We start from the raw sequence: 13,197 nt of genomic DNA on the forward strand, positions 1-13,197 counted from the left end.
TCAATTTCCAAAGGGTATTTGTTTCCTGTGGCTGCCACAGCAAATTACCACAAACGTCGTTACTTAAAACAAGAGAAATCTATTCTCCTACAGTTGTGGAGGCCAGAAGTCCAAAATCAAGGTGTCAGCAGGGCTGTACCCCCTCCAAAAGCTCTGGGAGAGAATCAGTTCCTCCGCCCTTGCAGCTTCTGGTGGCTCCCGGTGTCCCTTGGCTTGTGGCCACATCACTCCAACCTCTGCCTCTGTGGTCACACTGTCTCCTCCTTTTCTATGTCCAATCTCCCTTTGCCTTTCTGTTATAAGGGTATGTGATGGTATTTAATGCCTACCCAGATAATGCAGGACAATCTCATCTCAAAATCTTTAATTATAACTGTAAACACCCTTTGTCCAAATAAGGTAGCATTCACAAGTTCCAGGGACTTGATATAGATATCTCGGTGGGGAGGGGTGGGGATTTTCAGCCTACCACCCCAAGCATAGACTGTGAAAAGAGACATGGCCCTGCAATTAGCTGCTGTGTGATGAGAAGAGGAAGATGCACGGGGCTCCTTTTCTGAGAGTGTATGGCATCGTCCCTCTCCTCAAGGCTTGACCCTTTGCCCTGACTCTTCTTCCTCTTTCCAGGTGGATGGTGACCTCCTGGTCCGCCTGTACCCGGAGCTGTGGGGGAGGTGTCCAGACCCGCCGGGTGACCTGCCAGAAGCTGAAAGCCTCTGGGATCTCCACTCCTGTGTCCAATGACATGTGCACACAGCTTGCCAAACGGCCAGTCGACACCCAGGCCTGTAACCAACAGCTGTGTGTGGAGTGGGCCTTCTCCAGCTGGGGCCAGGTGAGAGGGCTTTTTTTTTTTAATTTTTATTTTTTATTAAAGTAGAGTTGATTTACAGTGTTTCAGGTGTACAGCAAAGTGATTCAGTTGTGCATATATATCTATTCTGTTTCAGATTCTTTTCTATTGTAGGTTACTATATGATATTGAGTTGAGTTCCCTCTGCTATACAGTAGGTCCCTGTCATTTATCCTTCATCTATATAGTAGTCTGTTAATTCCAAATTTATCCCTCCCCCTTCTTTACCCTTTGGTAGCCATAAGTTTGTTTTTCAAGTCTGCGAGTCTGTTTCTGTTTTGTAAATAAGTTCATTTCTATCATTTTTTAGATTCCACATATAAGTGATATCATATGATATTTGTCTCCTGACTTACTTCACTTAGTATGATAATCTCTAGCTGCATCCATGTTGCTGCAAATGGCATTATTTCGTTCTTTTTTATGGCTCAGTAGTATTCCATTGTATATATGCACCACATTTTCTTTATCCATTCATCTGTCAATGGACATTAGGGTTGTTTCCATGTCCTGGCTGTTGTGAATAGTGCTGCAATGAACATTGGGGTGCATGTGTCTTTTGGGGTATTTTAAAATTAATTTTTATTGGAGTATAGTTGATTTACAATGCTTTGTTAGTTTCTGCTATACAGCAAAGTGAATCAGCTACACATATACATATATCCATTCTTTTTAGATTCTTTTCCCATATAGCTCATTACATAGTATTGAGTAGAGTTCCCTATGCTATACAGTAGGTTCTTATTAGTAATCTATTTTATATATAGTAGCATCTATATATCAATCCCAATCTCCCAATCTATCCCTACCCCTCCTGGTAACCACAAGTTTCTTCTCCACATCTGTGACTCCATTTCTGTTCTGCATACAAGTTCATTTATACCATTCTTTTAGATTCCACAAACAAGCGATATCATATGATATTTGTCTTTCTCTGTCTTACTTCACTCAGTATGACAATCTCTAGGTCCATCCATGTTGCTGCAAATGGCATTATTTCCTTCTTTTTTATGGCTGAGTAATATTCCATTGTATATATATACCACATCTTCTTTATCCATTCATCCATTGATGGACATCTAGGTTACATCCGTGTCCTGGCTGTTGTAAATAGTGCTGCAGTGAACATTGGGGTGCATGTATGGTTTTCTCTGGATATATGCCCAGGACTGGGATTGCTAGATCATACTGTAGCTCTATTTTTAGTTTTTTAGGAAACTCCAGACTGTTCTCCATAGTGGCTGTAGCAATTTACATTCCCACCAACAGCATAAGAGGGTTCCCTTTTCTCCACACCCTCTCCAGCATTTGTTACTTGTAGACTTTATAATGATGGCCATTCTGACTGGTGTGAGGTGGTACCTCACTGCAGTTTTTATTTGCATTTCTCTAATATTTAGCGATGTTGAGCATCTTTTCATGTGCCTATTGGCCATCCATATTTCTTCTTTGGAGAGAGGTCTATTTAGGTCTTCTGCCCATTTTTTGGATTGGGTTGTTTGTTTTTTGTTGTTGAGTTGTATGAGCTATTTGTATATTTTGGAAATTAAGCCCTTGTTGGTCGCAGTGTTTGTGAATATTTTCTCCCATTCTGTAGGTTTTTTTCATCTTGTTTATGGTTTACTTTGCTGTGCAAAAGCTTGTGAGTTTGACTAGGTCCCATTTGTTTATTTTTGTATTTTTTTCTATTGCCTTGGGAGACGGAACTAAGAAAACATTTGTACAATTTATGTCAGAGAATGTTTTGCCTATGTTCTCTTCTAGGAGTTTTATGGTATCATGTCTTATGTTTTAAGTCTTTAAGCCATTTTGAGTTTGCTTTTGTGTATAGTGAGAGGGTGTGTTTTAACTCCATCCATTTACATGCAGCTGTCCAACTTTCCCAGCACCACTTGCTGAAAGAGACTGTCTTTTTCCCATTCTATATTCTTGCCTCCTTTGTCGAAGATTAATTGACCTTAGGTGTGTGGGCTTATTTCTGGGCTCTCTATTCTGTTCCATTGATCCATATGTCTGTTTTTGTGCTAATACCATGCTGTTTTGAGTACTGTAGCTTTGTGGTATTGTCAAGTCTGGGAGGGTTTTGCCTCCTGCTTTGTTCTTTATCTTCAGAATTGCCTTGGTAATTCTAGGTCTTTTATGGTACCATGTAAATTTTTAGGATTATTTGTTCCAGTTCTGTGAAACATGTCATGAGTAATTTGATATGGATCTCATTAAATCTGTAGATGGCTTTGGGTAGTATGGCCATTTTAACAATATTAGTTCTTCCAATACAAGAGCATGGGATATCTTTCCATTTCTTTGAGTCTTCTTTAATTTCCTTTATTAATGTTTTATAGGTCTCAGCGAATAAGTCTTTCACCTCCTTGGTGAGGTTTATTCCTAAGTATTTTCTTTTGGGGGTTGCGATTTTAAAAGGTTTTGTTTCTTTTACATTCCCTTTCTGATATTTTGTTGTTGGTGTAAAGAAATGCAACACATTTCTGTATGTTAATCTTGTATCCTGCTACCTTGCTGAATGTATCAGTTCTAGTAGTTTTTGTGTGGAGTCTTTAGGGTTTCCTATATATAGTATCATATCATCTGCATATAATGACAGTTTTAGCTCTTCCCTTCCAATTTGGATACCTTTTTATTTTTAAGATTTTTTTGATGTGGACCATTTTTAAAGTCTTTATTGAATTTTGTTACAATATGGCTTCTGTTTTATGTTTCGGTTCTTTGGCCACGAGGCACGTGGGATCTTAGCTTCTGACCAGCGATCAAACCTGCAACCACTGCGTTGGAAGGTGAAGTCTTAACCACTGGACTGCCAGGGAAGTCCCCCCAATTTGGATACCTTTTATTTCTTTTTCTTCTCTGATTGCTGTGGCTAGGACTTCCAATTCTATGTTGAATAGAAGAAGTGAGAGTGGGCATCCTTGTCTTGTTCCAGATTTTAGCAGGAAGGCTTTCAGCTTTTCACCATTGAGTATTATATTGTCTGTCGGTTTGTCATAAATAGCTTTTATTATCTGGAGATACGTTCCCTCTATACCCACTTTGGTAAGATTTTTTTTTTTATCATGAATGGATGTTGAATTTTGTCAAATGCTTTTTCTGCATCTATTGAGATGATCATGTGTTGTCTTTTGTTTATGTGGTGTTATCACATTGATTGATTTCATATGCTGAACCATCCTTGTGAGCTTGGGACGAATCCCACTTGGTCATGGTGTTACGATATTTTTTATGTGTTGCTGGATTCAGTTTGCTAATATTTTGTTGAGAATTTTTTCATCTATATTCATCAAAGATATTGGCCTGTAATTTTCTTTTTTGGTGGTGTCTTTGCTAGACATTGGTCTTTTAAAGAAATTTCTCCAGTGACTCTAAGTCAATTGCTCAGGAGAGGGATCTAAACATGGGCATGTTTTAGAAGCCACCCAAGTGATTCTAATGTGCAGTCAGGGTAGGGAACCATTGTTCCAGGCCAAGAAGAGTTGAAGCCTAGCTGCTACCAGCAACTCCTTTCTCAATTCCCTGTTGGAGGTTAACCAAAAAAGTCCCAGGTTAGCTCAAGAGAGAGAAGAAATGGGGGCTCAGCTGGACGGAGGAAGGAACCACAGTGACTCTCCATTTGGAGAGGAAATGTTATGTTTTAGTTAAAACTGAAAAGAAAGACCAACACAAACTGAAGGTTCTTCATTAGGAAGAGCAAACCTGAGCAGTGACACACACCAGGCCATGAGAGAAGCAGCCAAGGGTGCAGTGTGTGGTGCTGTCATCATTTCTGGGCCAGTCATTGTTTCTGGGCCAGGTGGGACTAAGCACAAGTCAGGCACTCCCATTTGTAATTAGAGGCCTAGGTTTTGCCCAGTGCAGGTAGATAGGGCCTCTATTTAGACAAAGCATAGTTGACCTATTCATCATCTGACTCCTTCTCTGTTTTAGAATGTTGTTGGCACCAAAAAAAAAAAAAAAAAAAAAATCTGGTGTGGTGCTTGAGGGAAATGATATAATTGTATATACTCTGTTTTTCCTAAAGTCTGGGTTCAAAACTTACTGGAGACCTACTGAGCATCTAAGAGCTGCCTGCCAGGACTGATAATCAGCTGGTACCTACCAACTATGTGGGAACAACTGTTGTGGTTTGTCAGAGGCCCGTGCTAATTGGTAGGATAACTGTTCTGATTGGTCAGGCATAATTTCCGAATGGTCAGTATCTGAAACATACCATTAAGCTTGGCCTGCGAGGACATGCCAAAGCAACCACACAGCTCCAAATTCTTTGTGTAACTCTGTGAAATAGTGTGACTGAATGCTTGGGGGCAGTTAGCAACTTGAACTTATTGGAACTGGTATCTACACATTACTGCATTCACGTTCTCTCATGCCAACCCTGATGTGTGTTCTTTGGAAAACAATCACGTGGAACATCCTATTAAGTTAATACACTATGGTCATCTCTAATGAAGATGAAATGTTGTTTGGGGGAAAATGTGGCCACAGAATTCATTTTCAACTTATAAGCCATTTGTGTCCCAGGTGAGCCTGGGAATAATGCTCAACACTGGCAAATCAATATGCTCAGCCGGAGGCTCCTTTTTGGGGCCTCTACCAACCCCCCCCTTATCTCCAGTGACCTAATACATGTGCTTCTTAATCAAAGAGGCATGAGCTCCCCCTTGCTCCCATGCCTGGGGGATATCATCTTTCTCTTACCTGGAAAAGCCCACTTCTGATAGCTCTCATTCTGCCCAAGGCAGCTCTGCTTCTAGGCCCTCAAGGCTTATTGGCAGTTTGTGAAATTACAATTGGGAACAGATCTGGCTACACATGGGAGATGTTTCTGCATTGTATCACTGAGGTCACTCAAGGGCATATACGTGCACACCAATCATGCTGAGTGATTATTTTTCCTAAAAGACAGAAAAATAGGTCTTTCCCCCTTCCTTCCTCTCTAACACTCTTCACCCCCATCTTCTTTCTTCTAGAACCCTCTAGGCAAGTTTTTCTCAAGCTTTAATGTGAATCACCTATGGATCTTGTTAAAAATGCAAATTCTCATCTAGTAAGTCTGGAATAGAGCTTGGATGCTGAATCTTTTTTAATGGAAGTATAGTTGATTTAGTTTCAGGTGTACAGCAAAGTGATTCAGTTATACATATTTTTCAGATTATTTTCCTTTATAGGTTATTACAAAATATTGAGTATAGTTCCCTGTGCTATACAGTAGGTCCTTGTTAGTTATATATTTTATATATAGTATGTGTTTATGTTAATCTCAAACTCCTAATTTATCCCTGCCCCCCCTTTCCCCTTTGGTAACCATAAGTTTCTTTTCTATGTCTGTGGGTCTATTTCTGTTTTGTGTATAAGTTCATTTGTATAATTTTTTTTAGATTCCACATATAAGCATTATTATATGATATTTGTTGTTCTCTGTCTGGCTTACTTCACTCAGTATGACAACCTCTGGGTCCCTCCATGTTGCTGCAAATGGCATTATTTCCTTTTTTTATGGCTAAGTAGTATTCCATTGATAAATATACCACATCTTCTTTATCCATTCCTCTGTCAATAGACATTTAGGTTGCTTCCAGCTCTTGGCTATTGTAAATAGTGCTGCAATGAACAGTGGGTGCATGTATCTTTTCCAACTATGGTTTTCTCCGGATATATGGCCAGGAGTGGGATTGCAGGATCATATGGTAGCTGTATTTTTAGTTTTTAAAGGAACCTCCATACTGTTCTCCATAATGGCTGCATCAATTTACATTCCCACTGACAGTTGTAGGAGGATTCTTCTTTCTCCACTCTCTCCAGTATTTATTATCTGTAGACTTTTTGATGATGGTCTTTCTGACCAGTGTGAGGTGATACCTCATTGTAGTTTTGATTTGCATTTCTCTAATAATTAGTGATGTTGAGCATCCTTTCATGTGCCTTTTGGCCATCTGTATATATTCTTTGGAGAACTATCTATTTAGATCTTCTGTCCATTTTTTGATTGGGTTGTTTTTTTGATATTGAGCTGTATGAGCTGTTTGTATATTTTGGAGATTAATCCCTTGTCAGCTGCATCACTTGCAAATATTTTCTCCTATTCTGTAGGTTGCCTTTTCATTTTGTTTATGGTTTCCTTTGCTATGCAAATGCTTTTAAGTTTAACTAGGTCCCATTTGATTTTGTTTTTATTTCCATTACTCTAGGTGGTGTATCCAAAAAGATATTGCTGTGATTTATGTCAGAGTGTTCTGCCTATGTTTTCCTCTAGAAGTTTTATAGTATCCAGTTTTACATTTATGTCTTTAATCCATTTTGAGTTTATTTTGTGTGTGTGGTGTTAGAGAGTGGTTCTAATTTCATTCTTTGACATGTAGCTGTCCAGTTTTCCCAGCACAGCTTATTGAAGAAACTGTCTTTTCTCCATTGTATAGTCTTGCCTCCTTTGTCATAGATTAATTGACCATAGGTTTGTGGGTTTATTTCTGGGCTTTCTATCCTCTTCCATTGATCTATATTTGTTTTTCTGCCAGTACCATACTGTTTTGATTACTGTAGCTTTGTAGTATAGTCTGAAGTCAGGGAGCCTGATTCCTCTATTGGATGCTGAATTTTTAATTGAATTACTTTTATAATTCACATAACATTATATTAGTTTTAGGAGTACAACATAATGATTTGATATTTGTATATATTTCAAAATGATCACCACAATAAGTCTAATTAATATCCTTCACTTTACAGTTACTAAAAACATTTTTTTTTCTGATGAGAACTTTTAAGATCTATTTAACTTCCAAATATGCAGTACTGTATTATTAACTATAGTCATCATGCTGTATATTACATCTCCATGACTTATTTTATAACTTGAAGCTTGTACCTTTTGATCCCCTTCACTATTTTACCCACCCCCTGACTATGACAACCACCAATCTGTTCTCTGTATCTATTTTTTTGGTTTTGTTTAGATTCCACATATAAATGAGACCATATGATATCTGTCTTTCTCTGGCATATTTTACTTAGCATGATATCTGCAGGTCCATTACTGTTGCCACAAAGGGCAAGGTTTTTTTCTTATTGCTGATTAATATTCCCATGTGTGTATATACACACATGTCACTTATATACGTGTGTGTGTGTGTATATATATATATATATATATATATATATACACATATCACATTTTCTTTATCACTTTATCCACTGATGGACACTTAGGTTGGCTGCATATCTTGGCTATTGTAAATAATGCTGTAATGAACATGGGGGTGCACATATCTTTTCAAATTAGTGTTTTTATTTTCTTCAGGTAAATACCCAGAAGTGGAATTGCTGGTTCATTTTTAATTTTTAATTTTTTGAGGCCCCTCCATACTGTTTTCCAAAGTGGCTGCATCTATTTACATTCCCACCAACAGTTCACAGGGGTTCCCTTTTCTCCACATCCTCACCAACACTTATTTCTTGGCTTTCTGATAATAGCCATCCTAACAGGTGTGAGGTGATATCTCACTGTGGTTTTGATATGCATTTCCCTCATGATTAGTGATGTTGAGTGCCTTATTTTTTTTTCATGTACCTGTTGGCGATTTCCATGTCTTCTTCAAAAAAATGTCTATTCAGATCCTCTGCCCGTTTCTTAATTGGATTTTTTTTCTATTGAGTTATATGAGTTCTTTATATGTTTTAGATATTAAACCTTTACCAGATATATGATTTGCAAATATTTTCTCCCATTCAATAAGTTGCCTTCTCATTTTATTGAAGGTTTTCTTTGCTGTACAAAAGCTTTTTAGTTTGATACAGTTCCACTTCTTCACTTTTGCTGTAAAAATAATCATCCCTAAAATCAATGTCAAGGAGCTTACCACCTATGTTTTCTTCTAGCAGTTTTCCGGTTTCAGGTCTTCTGTCAAGTCTTTAATCCATTTTGAGTTAATTTTTGTGTATGGTATAAGGTAGTGGTTCAGTTTCATTCTTTTGCATGTGACTGTCAAGTTTTCCCAACATTTACTGAGGAGACTGTCCTTTCCCCACTATATATTCTTGGCTCCTTTGTTGTAAATTAATTGACCATATATGTGTGGGTTTATTTCTGGGCTATTTTGTTAAATATATTTGTGTGTCTGTTTTTATGCAAAACTATACTGTGATTACTATAATTTTGTATCACTAGTATAGTTTGAAGTCAGTGATGCCTCCAGTGTTTTCTTTCTAAAGATTGCTTTGACTGTTTGGGGTCTTTTGTGATTCCATACAAATTTTAGGATTGTTTATTCTATTTCTGTGAAAAATGCCATTGGAATTTTGATAGAGATTGTAGTGAATCGGTAGATTGCTTTGAGTAGTATGGACATTGTAACAATATTGATTCTTTCAATCTATGAGCATGGAATATCTTTCCATTTCTTTTTGTAATCCTCAATTTCTTTCGTTAACGTCTTCAGTGTATAGGTCTTTCATCTCCTTCATTAAATTTATTCCTGGGTATTTTATTCTTTTTGGTGTAATTTTAAATGGGATTGTTTTCTTAATTTCCCTTTCTGAGAGTTTGTTATTAATGTATAGAAATGCAATTGATTTTTGTGTGTTGATTTTGTATTCTGCAACTGTACTGAATTTGTTTATTAGTTCTAACAGTTTTTTTGGTGGTGTCTTTAGGATTTTCTATAAATAGTATCATGTCATCTGCAAATAATGACAGTTTTACTTCTTCCTTTCCAATCTGGATGCCTTTTTTCCTTTCCTATTTGCTCTTGCAAAGACAATACTATGTTGAATAAAAGTGGCAAGAGTGGGCATCCTTGTCTTGTTCCTGATCTTAGGGGAAAAGCTTTCAGCTTTCCACTTTTGAGTATGATGTTAGTTGTGGACTTGTCACATATGACCTTTATTATGTTAAGGTACATTCTGTCTACATGCACTTTGTTGAGAGTTTTTATCATAAACAGATGTTGAATTTTGTCAAATGCTTTTTCTCCACCTATTGAGATGATCAAATGATTTTTATCCTTCATTTTGTTAATGTGGTATATCACATGCTGATTGCTTTGTGGATACTGAACCATCATTGCATTCCTGGACCAAATCTCATTTTATCATGGTCTTTGATCCTTTTAGTGTATTGTTGAATTTGGTCTGCTAATATTTTATTGAGGATTTTTGCATCTATGTTCATCAGGGATATTGGCCTGTAATTTTCTTTTTTGCATCACTCTGGTTCTTATTTTCAGGGTAATGCTGGCCTCATAAGATGAGTTTGGAAGAGTTCCCTCCTCTTGTATTTTTTGGAGGAGTTTGAGAAGAATTGATATTAATTCTTCTTTGAATGCTTGGTAGAATTCACAAGTGAAGCTGTCTGGTCCTGGACTTTTGCTTGTTGGGTGGCTTTTGATTACTGACTCAATCTCCTTACTTGTATTGGTCTGTTCAGATTTTCTATTTCATCGTGATTCAGTCCGGGTAGGTTGTATGTTCCTAGGAATTTATCCATGTCTCCTAGGTTGTCTAATTTGTTGGCATATAATTGTTCAGAGTAGTCTCTATGATACTTGCATTTCTGTGGTATCAGTTGTTATAGCTCCTCTTTCATTTCTGATTTTATTTGAGTCCTCTGTCTCTTTTGCTTGGTGAGTCTACCTAAGGCTTATCAATTTTGTTTATCTTTTCAAAGAACCAGCTCTTTGTTTCATTGATCTTTTCTATTGGCTTTTTAGTCTTTCTTTCTGCTCTAAAATTTGTTACTGTTCTCCCTTCTACTAATTTTGACCTTCATTTATTCTTCTTTTTCTATTTCCTTGAGGTGTAAAGTTAGGTTGTTTGAGACTTTTGTTTCTTGAGGCAGGCATTTATCACTGTGAACTTCCCTCTTAGAACTGTTTTTGCTGTACCCCACAAGTTTGGGTATGTAATATTCCCATTTTCATTTGTCTCAAAATATTTCTCTTATGACCCATTGAATGTTCAGTAGTATGTTGTTTAATCTCCACATATTTGCAAATTTTCCAGTTTTCTTCTTGAAATTGATTTCTAGTTTCATACTATTGAGGTCAGAAATGATTCTTGATATCATTTCTATCTTAAATTTATTAAGATTTGTTTTTTGGCCTGTCATATGATCTATCCTAGGAAGCGTTCCATGTGCGCTTGAGAAGACTGTGTGTTCTGTTACTGTTGGATGGAATGTTCTATATATATCTGTTAAATTCATCTAGTCTAACATATTGTATAAAACTGATGTTTCTTTATTGATTATCTGTCTGGATGATCTATCCATTGATATAAGTGGGGTATTAAAGCCCCCTGCTATTTTTATATTGCTGTCTGTTTCTCCTCTTAGGTCTGTTAATATTTGGCTTTATATATTTAGGTGCTCCTATGTTGGGAGCATAAATATTTACAAATGTTATACCCTCTTGTGGATTGACCCCTTTATCATTATGCAGTTCCCTTGTTTCTTATACCAGAAAAATTAGACTTTTAAACAAAGACTGTCATAAGTATAGCTACCCCCAGTTTCTTTTAGGCTCCATTTGCATGAAATATCTTTTTATATATCTTTTATCCCTTCATTTTCAGTTTGTGTGTTCTTACGTTGGAAGGGAGTCTCTTGTAAGCAACATATACATGGGTCTTGTTTTTTTCTATCCATTCAGCTACTCTTACCTTTAAATTGAGAATTTAGTCCACTTACCTTTAAAGATATATTGGTATGTATGTACTTACTGCTTTCTGGCTGTTTTGTAGTCCTCTCTGTTCCTTTCTTCTGCTCCTGCTTTCTTCCTTTGTGGTTTGATGACTTTCTTAAGTGGTATACTTATATTCCTTTTTTGTGTGTGTGTGATTATATTTTTTGCTTTGTGCTTACTATGAGGCTTATATATTATATAGTATATCCCTAACAGTCTATTTTAAATTGATAAAAACTTAAGTTTGTTGTAAACTTAAACCATTCTAAAGCTTAACATTTTTACTCTTACCCCTTCCCGATGTTTTATGATTTTGATGGCACATTTTATCTCTTTTTATCTTGTGTATCCTTAAAGAATTATTGTAATCGTAGTTATTTTTTACCACGTTTGTCTTCTTACCTTCATACTAGCTTTATAAGTGATTAATCCACTACATGTTCTGTATATTTACTTTTCTATTGAGGTTTATCTTTTCTTGTTACTAATTGTTGTCCTTTCTTTTCACCTTAAAGAAGTCCCTTTAACATTTCTTGTAAGGCTGGTTTAGTAGTGATAACTCCCTTGCCTTCTGCTTATCTGAAAAACTCTTTCTCTCTCCAATTCTTTTTTTTTTTTTTTTCTGGTGATGCTTTATTTTTTTTAATTTTTGAATTTTAATTTATTACTTTTTTACACAGTAGGTTCTTATTAGTCATCAATTTTAAACACATCAGTGTAAACATGTCAATCCCAATTGCCCAATTCATCACACCACCATCCCCAGGCCCCCACGGCTTTCTGCCCTTCGTGTCCATACGTTTGTTCTCTACATCTGTGTCTCAACTTCTGCCCTGCAAACCGGTTCATCGGTACCATTTTTCTAGGTTCCACATACATGCATTAATATACGATATTTATTTTTGTCTTTCTGACTTACGTCACTCTGTATGACAGTCTCTAGATCCATCCACATCTCAACAAATGACCCAGTTTCGTTCCTTTTTATGGCTGAGTAATATTCCATTGTATATATGTACCACATCTTCTTTATCCATTCGTCTGTTGATGGGCATTTAGGTTGCTTCCATGGCCTGGCTATTGTAAATACTGCCGCAATGAACATTGGGGTGCATGTGTCTTTTTGAATTATGGTTGTCGCTGAGTATATGCCCTGTAGTGGGACTGCTGGATCATATGGTAATTCTATTTTTGTTTTTCAAGGAACCTCCATACTGTTCTCCATAGTGCCTATATCAATTTACATTCCCACCAACAGCGCAAGAAGGTTCCCTTTTCTCCACACCCTCTCCAGCATTTGTTTTTTGTAGATTTTCTGATGATGCCCATTCTAACTGGTGTGAGGTAATACCTCATTGTAGTTTTGTTTGGCATTTCTCTAATAATTAGTGATGTTGAGCAGCTTTTCATGTGCTTCTTTGCCATCAGTATGTCTTCTTTGGAGAAATGTCTATTTAGGTCTTCTGCCCATTTTTGGATTGGGTTGTTTGTTTCTTTAATATTGAGCTGCATGAGCTGTTTATATATTTTGGAGATTAATTCTTTGTCCGTTAATTTGTTTGCAAATATTTTCTCCCATTCTGAGGGTTGTCTTTTCGTCTTGTTTATGGTTTCCTTTGCTGTGCAAAAGCTTTGAAGTTTCATTAGGTCCCCTTTGTT

General features: G+C 36.8%; 1 protein-coding gene across 1 annotated transcript in view; it reads left to right on the forward strand.

The window, feature by feature from the left end:
* Positions 1 to 13,197, forward strand: part of ADAMTSL1 (ADAMTS like 1) — a 475,524-nt gene that overhangs the window by 437,677 nt on the left and 24,650 nt on the right. The window contains exon 26 of the mRNA XM_024126824.3: positions 628 to 835. Coding sequence (XP_023982592.1) covers positions 628 to 835 — 208 coding nt within the window. The remainder of the gene's footprint in view (positions 1 to 627; positions 836 to 13,197) is intronic.

The sequence above is a fragment of the Physeter macrocephalus genome, chromosome 9 (genome assembly GCF_002837175.3).
Source record: "Physeter macrocephalus isolate SW-GA chromosome 9, ASM283717v5, whole genome shotgun sequence".
Taxonomy (NCBI): domain Eukaryota; kingdom Metazoa; phylum Chordata; class Mammalia; order Artiodactyla; family Physeteridae; genus Physeter; species Physeter macrocephalus.